This window comes from Sceloporus undulatus, chromosome 6 (assembly GCF_019175285.1).
Source record: "Sceloporus undulatus isolate JIND9_A2432 ecotype Alabama chromosome 6, SceUnd_v1.1, whole genome shotgun sequence".
Classification (NCBI taxonomy): domain Eukaryota; kingdom Metazoa; phylum Chordata; class Lepidosauria; order Squamata; family Phrynosomatidae; genus Sceloporus; species Sceloporus undulatus.
In genome coordinates this window covers 107822244-107830128 of record NC_056527.1, presented here as the reverse complement: position 1 = coordinate 107830128, position 7885 = coordinate 107822244, and the positions used below count along the sequence as shown (strand labels likewise).

Genomic DNA, 7885 nt, shown 5'->3' with positions numbered 1-7885 from the left:
GGGGGCTCCTCTGCATAATCCGGTTTGACATTACTTTAACCGCCTTGGCTCAATGATGGGGAATCCTGGGAATTGTTATTTTAGCACCAGTGCTCTCTGACAGAGAAGGCTAACCACTACAGTTCCCAGAATTCCCTAGCACTGAGCCAGGGGTATTAAAGCTGTCTCAAACTGGATTATTTCTACAGTGTGTTCTGGACCTTAGTCTGTACAATCTGTACGTAGAGAGATCTTGTAGCTGGCCCCAAAGTGAGTGAATGAATGAATGTCTGCATGTAGAGAGATCTTGTAGCCCCTGAAAGGAAGAATTTGGCAGCATGAGCTTTGGTACATTTCAGCCTACTTCCTCAGATGCATTTGGTCCATGTTTAACTATTTAAAGGGGTGTCATGTTGAGATTGGAGCAAGCTTGTTTTCTGCTGCTCCAGAAACTAGGACCTGGAAAAATGGATTCAAACTAAAAGAATAGCGATTCCACCTCAATGTTAGGAAGAACTTTCTGACAGTCAGAGCCATTCAATCCCTCAGAGAGCTCACGTTGCCAACCTTTTTCTTTCAGTTGGTCTCAAAGGTGCTACAAGATCCCTCTGCATGCATGGATTCACTCTTTCCTTCCCTCACTCACTTTGAGGCCAGGATTGTCCACAGAAAAGGTTCCAGTTTGGAAAGCCCTTGGAAGGGTCTCAAGTATGTATTCATGCATTTGTTCATTCATTCATTCATGCCCTTTGGACCAGGATTGTCCAGAGAAAAGCCTCTAATTTGGAATAACAGAATCCTAGAGTTGGAAGAGACCCCAAGGGCCATCCATTCTAGACCAACCCCATTCTGCCATGCAGGAACTCTCAGTCAAAGCATCCAGCCTCAGTTTAAAGGCCTCCAAAGGAGGAGACTCCACTACTCTCCAAGGGAGTGTGTTCCGCTCTCAAACAGCCCTTACTGTCAGGGAAATCCCTCCTAATGTTTAGCTGCAATCTCTTTTCCTGTTAACTTGCAACCATTGTTCCAGGTCCTGTTCTCTGGAGCAGCAGAAAACAAGCTTGCTCCATCCTCAATATGACTTCCCTTCAAATACTTAAACAGGGCTATCATATCACCTTGTAACCTTCTCCAAGCTAAACATACCCAGTTCTCTAAGTTGGTCTTTATAAAGCATGGTTTTCAGACCCTTCACCATTTTGGTCGTTCTCCTCTGGACACGCTCCAGCTTCCCAACATCCTAACATGGGATGCATTTAAACATGTGACAACAGACTTGTTACAGTTCAAACCCCTAAATATGCGCAAGTGGATAAAGGCAAGTGTTCCCAAAGCCTTGGACAGCATAACCATCTGCAAAGAGACAGTTGAATCAACCTGTTGCAACAAAGGCTGCATCCACACTGGAGAAATAACCCAGTTTGGCACTGCTTTAAATCTTTCTGGCTGAAGGCTATGGAATTCTGGGAGCTGGAGTTTGTTGTGGGGCCCAGAGCGGAGCACCCAGAGTGGACTGGGGCCACAATTTGCCAGATGTGAGGCATGTTGCAGCACTGAAACACAACTAACTTGTGTCAGTCTGGGTTAGTTGTGTTTCAGTGAGTTAGTTGTGCTGTAACTTTGCTCATATCTGGCAAACTGGTATCCTTTCATTTATACAGAGCAGACTTCTTTAGGAGATTTGCCTCTATCAGATTTCATCTCGACTCTGATGAGATTTGGATAATTCATTTTAACAAAGGGACTTTCTCTCTCTCATTTGTTGTAGTGCACACCATTCACCTCCTTTTGACAACTTTCTGTCATTAACACTCAGACTGTATCTTTTCAATAGGATCTCATTTTGATCTACTCTGTGTCCTCTGTCTTGTTATCAACAGGCATCTGTTTCAGTGCAAGTCTTCTAACTGTAATTCATACCCTTCTGCACTGGAGAAAGCTAATGCCATCTTTGTGTGTTTGTCAGATTTTTAAATTATATATACACTTGTCCCTCCATATTAGCTAGGGTTCAAGGCACAAGTCCCCCGTGAATATGGAAAAATGCAAATAACAAAAGCACCATGTTTTCAGCTGAGAGGACACCTCTCTAGGAATCTCTAGGTCCTCCAATGCAACTCTGTGGCCAATGTCCGACAGACACTGACCATAGAACTGCACTGGAGAAGCTACAAATGCCAAGTAGAGTATTCTCTCTAGGAATCTCTAGGTCTTTCAGTGCAACATTTAGTTAAAGTTGACCATAGAGTTCCACTGGAGGACCTAGAGATTCCTAGAGAGAACATATTAATCAAATTTGTGAATAATCAAATCTGCAAATATCAAGGCCTCAAATATGGAGGGATGAGTGTGTGTGTGTGTGTGTGTGTATTCAGCTGCAATAGCCTGACCTGTAAGTACAGAAGGATGACCTGAGATCCAGTAAGACAGGTATCAATTTGAAATCAGCACTTTTCTTATGAAAAGGATCCTTTGGACCTGGGCAAATAAATCCCTTCCTGGCTTTGGCATTTAAGAAACGGGTCTGAAGTTTATAAGACTGCAGTTCAAAATGAATGTTACACAGCAGCCGAGCCGGAACATTCCTTGGCACTGGAAAGTATTTGGAGGTCAGGGAGGGTTTTCCCCACTTAGCTTTAACCTCTTTTAGAAATTAGACAGAAGAGTGTAAAGATAAGAACTGAAGAAGTTTATTCTTGACTTTAAAGGAAACTGTTTAGATAGATAGATAGATAGATGGTCTTAAGCCTCATGGAGTAGCAATGTGAATGCTGGGCTAAGACTCCAGGAGACCAGGGTTCAAATATGGAAATGCCATGTTTGGCGGCCATGGAAATCCACTGGGTAACCTTGGGCAAGTCACGCTCTCTCAGCCTCACAGGGCAGCTATGGCAAGCCTCTTCTGAATCACTATGGGCAACAAAACCCTGTGATAATATTGACATAAATCAAGAATTAATTAAATGTGTGCAACAATGAACTCATGAGCCCTGAGAGATCTACTTCACTCTATGACAGGTGGACAACATGAAGTACTCCAGATATTGCGAAGTTGAAGGCTTTAATGGTTGGCATCCATAGTTTTCTGTGGGTTTTTCAGGCTATGTGGCCATGTTCTATACTCCAGATATTGTTAGACTGTGACTCCCATCAGCACCAGCCAGCATAGACAGTCGTGGAGAATGGGGGGAGTTAACAACCAACATCATTTGGAGTATTGTACTCACAGTACAGAGACTGCACTGTTAATATAGAATATACATTTTAGAGCCAAATACTTGGCCAAACTTAAGGCGCCTACCTTAAGACTTGCCTTTCCTGAGCTACAATTTCAAGTAATGCCGGCTGTGGTTTTAGATGGATGCTACAACAAAGTGCTGTTTGAGAAGAGACTATGCGTCTGCAGTCACTCTCAGGCGGAGGACACTGTCCATTGCATGATCTTCTGTCCATTGTATAGCAACCCTAGAGAGAAATCCCTAACACACATGTCGAATAAACAAAAGTGGGAGCTCTCTGGTAGATTTGGTTCAATTTCTTTGAGCGGCTCCAATGACTCCAATGTAACACACAGAGAGGCTCTTTTTGCCACGGCTGCAAAAAAGATTAGGAAGAGAGAATTACATTAAATGGCCATAAATTGCCACGGAGCCTCAAAGTATTAATTGGATTTTTATAATGGCATAATGCATACGTTTACCAATATTCAGAAAAGGTTTTCTCCCCTCTTTCCTCCTCATATCAGTAACAATTTTTAAGCGCACGTTAAATTGATGGGATGTCTTTCGCCCTTTGTACCTTTGTGCCAATTATGTATTTAGGTAAGCTTTTTGTCATGGCCTTTGGCTAGCACAATAAACATTGAATAAATGAATGAATATAGAATATTTATTTAGTTATTAATTCACTTGAATTAGGTGAGCAATTTGAAGTCTTTCGGATTTTGGAGAACTATAATTCCTATCATCATGTTGGTTTGACCCTGCATAGACAATGCTGGGGAATTCTGGGAGTTGTTGCCCAGACCAAGAATAATGGAAACAACGCTGTTCCACCCACAGATTTCTTACTATAAAATGCAGCATACATTTGCCATTCTGCCTTGGTTTGACCCTGAAGAGCTTCATGCGCCAAATGCAAACATGCTCTTCACAAACTGTAACCCTGACAGGAAAAAGAAAAAATGCAAGCAAAAGCCAATGCAACTGTGATATATCTAGGGAATAAATATGTAAGGGAATGAAACCACCACTCTTAGCATGTAAGCAATAATGAATTGTTTATACACGGTGACTACATTGCAGTAATTCTGCAAAACATTAAATACACAATCCATGTGCTTAGAGAGCTATATATCCCAAACCAAATGGCAAGAAGGAAGAGGGGACCATCTGCATGAATACCCTCTCATGCCTTCTGAAGTGCGGACAACAACCAAAACACCTTTTGACCAAATGCAGGGCTGTATTATAATATTATAATAAAAATATAATAACAATTTATTAAAAAATAAAAATATATAATAAAAACAAAATTATAATATGTAATAACTTATAAAAATAAATGTATATATTAAATAAAAATAAAACAATATATAATAACAACTTATATATATATATATATATATAAAATAAAAATAAAATTATATAATAATAATGTATAAAATAAAAATATATAATACAGTACACATAAAATTATAACATATAATAACAGCTTATAAAAATAAATAAATATATAAGAAAAATAAAATTATATTATATAATAACACACACACATATATAATAACTTATAGAAATAAATATAATAAAAATAAAATTATAAAATATAATAACATAAAAATATATAACAACATATATATATATATATATATATTAAAAATAAAAATTATAATATATAATAAAAATGTAGGGCGATGATAGTCTTTTCCTCCCCATTCTTTCTCCTGTATGGTTTTTTAAAAATACCTTTGCTTGATGAAGAAGCCAGTGAAGCTTCAAAAGCTTGCAATGTGTATTTTGTGCATTTTGATTGGTTCCATAAAGGTATCAGTGTTTTGTGGATTTTGTGCATTTCCCTATAGTCTTCTCAATGGCATATATAGACCTGTCCTTGGCTTTTCACTCCACCAAATGCATCTGAGGAATTAGACTGAAGTCTCTGTGGCCATGTTCTAGAAGAAGTTCTTCCTGACGTTTCGCCAGCATCTGTGGCTGGCATCTTCAGAGAATGTTTGCCTGGAAAAAGGTGGGTATGTGTGTGTGTGTGCGCGCACACACACACACACATATACTGTGTGACCTGGAAAGGCAGGAGTGATTTGCATGTGCATTGTCAGGGTGGGAGGGTCTGCACATGAGGGTTAATGCCTGCTTGATAGTTCGTGCTCATTGTCTGCTGGGAAACCCCTGACCCTGGGAGATTTCTCATTTGCATTGGTTGAGTCTTTATCTTGCTATCTTTCAAAGCTCATGCTACCAGCTTCTTTCTTTCAGTCAGGCCTAGAACACACTGCAGAAATATCCAAGTTTGACACTACTTTACCCTCCCTGGAACAATACTAGGGAATTCTGGGAACTGTAGTTTTGTGAGACATTTAATCTCCTCTGACAGAGATCTGGTGCCACAGTTACACTACAATTCCCTAATACTGAGCCAGCGCAGTTCAAGTGGTGTCAAACTGGATTATTTCTGCAGTGTGTTTTGGTCCTTAGTCTCAAAGGTGCTACAAGAGCTGCCTATTTTGTGCATTTCAGTTGGCAACTTCTTTCGGTTAGGTCCAAAACACATTGCAAAAACAATCCAGTTTGACACCTCTTTAACTGCCCTGGCTCAATGCTAGGGAATTCTGGGAACTGTAGTTCTGTGAGACATTTACGCTTTTCTGTCAGAGTTCTGGTGCCACAATAAACCACAATCCCAAGAGCTGCCTGTTTTGTGCATTTTGGTTGGCCCCATAAAGGTTTCAGGATCACCTTTTGTTCTCTGCTGCCACCTCGCGGCAGCTCGCCTTCATTGCAAGCCACCCTGTTTTTACATTGAAAGAGTATTTTGAATTTTCCCGCGCTTTCCAGCCCTTTTTTGTGGCGCGTAACTAGAAAACCACACCTTTCCCTCCTTCTCCGAGGCTTCCTTTGTTCTCCGGCCATCATGGCCCTGCGCCATCTTTGCCCCATTCCTATGAATCAAGGGCAATACCAGCTAGGAAATTAAGAAATGAATATCTATCGAAACAATAGGGAAGGTATTGCTATGCTTTGTGCAACATAAAGAATAACTCGTTAGGAATACGAGTAACGAGTGAGCACACTGTAATTATTCCAGTTTCAGTCGCAAATGAGCTGCAACAAGGTCCCTTCGCACATTGGCTCCTCCAGACTAAGACAGCTAGGGTCCGAAACACACTGCAGAAATAATCCAGTTTGAGACCGCTTTAATTCTAGGAATGGTAGTTTATTGTGGCCCAGAACTAGTTCCCAGGATTCCCTAGCATTGAGCCAGGGCAGTAAAAACGGTCCCAAACTGGATTATTTCTGCAGTATGTTTTGGGTCTATGCCTTTCAGCTCTGCCATTACTTCTGGCGGCCCTAAAGGCAACCTTGTCATGGGATTTTCTTGCCAAGTTTCTTCAGAGGGGGGTTTGCTATCGCCATCCTCTGAGGCTCATTAGTCTCAAAGTTGGTCTAGTATTTTTGACCAATATGGCATCCAAAGAGAAAACAGCTCTTTCTAAGAAAACGTAGGTGGCCCTGAAAAGGGCCTTTGGGTTTTCTTTAATTAGTAGGAAAAAGCACTGTTCTTAGCCGCCGAAACCGTAGAGAGTGCGGCCCTGGCGCTTCAAGGCGTAGACGACGTCCATGGCGGTGACGGTCTTCCTCTTGGCGTGCTCCGTGTAAGTCACAGCATCGCGGATCACGTTCTCCAGGAAGACCTTCAGGACGCCGCGGGTCTCTTCGTAGATCAGCCCCGAGATACGCTTCACTCCCCCGCGGCGAGCCAAGCGGCGGATGGCAGGCTTGGTGATCCCCTGGATGTTGTCGCGAAGGACCTTCCGGTGCCGCTTGGCGCCTCCTTTGCCCAAACCCTTCCCTCCCTTACCGCGTCCAGACATCGCTGCAGCTTAACAAACCTTAAAACACCAACAACTACAACTCCGGCGAATGAAGAAAGCACCGCCTCAGCCGATGTTTATATACCTTGGTGTCGGACCTGAGTGAAAACTAGCATGAGACTGCCCTAGCCCCGCCCCCATGGCACCAGTCCCCGCCCAGCTTCGCCTTCCTCCAGAGGGCAATGCGACTGCTTCTCGACCAATCAGGCAAAGGGAGATGGAAAGACGGGCGAATCAGGGCTCGTCGAGCGTTGTCCAATCAAAGCGCAGGAGGATTGTTATACAGTATATTTAACTTTAAAAAAGCAAATTAGCAGCGCTGCGCCTGCTGGATTTTTATAAGTTTTGATATATTTAAGAGATTTACTTTAAAAAATAGATTAATAGGGCTCTGCCTTTGAATGTTAATATATATTTTGACATATTTAAAAGGTTTCCTGTAAACAGCCAGATTAGCAGGGCTGTGCCTTTGAATTTGTATAAATTTATATATCTCCTCTTAAATATATTAAATATTTAATATATTTATTATAACATTTAATATAAAATATTTAATATATATTTAATATATTTAAGAGGTTTGCTTTTAAATGACAGATTAACAGGGCTCTGTCTTTGACTTTTAATATCCATTTTTATATATTTAAAAGGTTTGCTTTAAAAAGCCAGATTAATAGGGCTCTGCCTTTGACTTTTAATATACTGTATATTTTTACATATTTAAGAGGTTTCCTTTAAAAAATCAGATTAGCAGGGCTGTGTCTTTGAATTTATATTTAAGAGTTTAATTTTAAAAAG

The 7885-nt window shown here is 40.9% G+C and overlaps 1 protein-coding gene across 1 annotated transcript; it reads right to left on the bottom strand.

Annotated features, from left to right (window-relative positions):
* Positions 1-5848: 5848 nt before the first annotated feature.
* On the bottom strand, positions 5849-7128 carry LOC121935541 (histone H4). Its single transcript, XM_042477172.1, has one exon. It carries the CDS (start codon positions 7085-7087, stop codon positions 6776-6778), a length of 312 nt encoding a protein of 103 aa, XP_042333106.1. The 5' UTR covers positions 7088-7128; the 3' UTR covers positions 5849-6775.
* Positions 7129-7885: the final 757 nt, after the last annotated feature.

Coding starts and splice junctions, on each gene's coding strand:
- LOC121935541 (XM_042477172.1), bottom strand. CDS start 7,087: ATGTCTGGACGCGGTAAGGGAGGGAAGGGTTTGGGCAAAGGAGGCGCC.